A 370-nucleotide genomic window follows, 5' to 3' on the forward strand; every position below is an offset into this window, starting at 1 on the left:
ATATCAGCCAGCAGCAAACCCTTCTTTTCAACCAAATAGTCTCCACATCCAAGGTAAGAAGGAATAATCTTCATCACTGATGTTAGTTGTTTGTCACTCCTGCTTGGCTTCAAATTAAGTGCTTCAAGGGCTAGCACTGGTATTTTTAAGGCACATAGAATCATAGAATCATCAAGGTTGGAAGAGACCTCTAAGATCATCGAGTCCAACCATCAACCCAACACCACCATGCCCATTAAACCATGTCCCTAAGCACCTCATCTACACGTCTTTTAAATACTTCCAGGGATGGTGACTCAACCACTTCCCTGGGCAGCCTCTTCCAATGTTTAACCACCCTTTCAGTAAAGAAATTTTTCCTCACGTCCAA

At 42.7% G+C, this 370-nt stretch overlaps 1 protein-coding gene across 1 annotated transcript in view; it reads left to right on the forward strand.

Annotated features, from left to right (window-relative positions):
- The window catches only part of GLIS3 (GLIS family zinc finger 3), a 175989-nt gene that overhangs the window by 164691 nt on the left and 10928 nt on the right, over window positions 1-370 (forward strand). The window contains exon 8 of the mRNA XM_009327217.1: window positions 1-53. This exon is cut by the window's left edge and continues 126 nt beyond it. Within this exon, the coding sequence (XP_009325492.1) occupies window positions 1-53 (53 nt within the window). The remainder of the gene's footprint in view (window positions 54-370) is intronic.

Source organism: Pygoscelis adeliae, unplaced genomic scaffold (genome assembly GCF_000699105.1).
Source record: "Pygoscelis adeliae isolate BGI_AS28 unplaced genomic scaffold, ASM69910v1 Scaffold26, whole genome shotgun sequence".
NCBI classification, from domain to species: Eukaryota; Metazoa; Chordata; class Aves; order Sphenisciformes; family Spheniscidae; genus Pygoscelis; species Pygoscelis adeliae.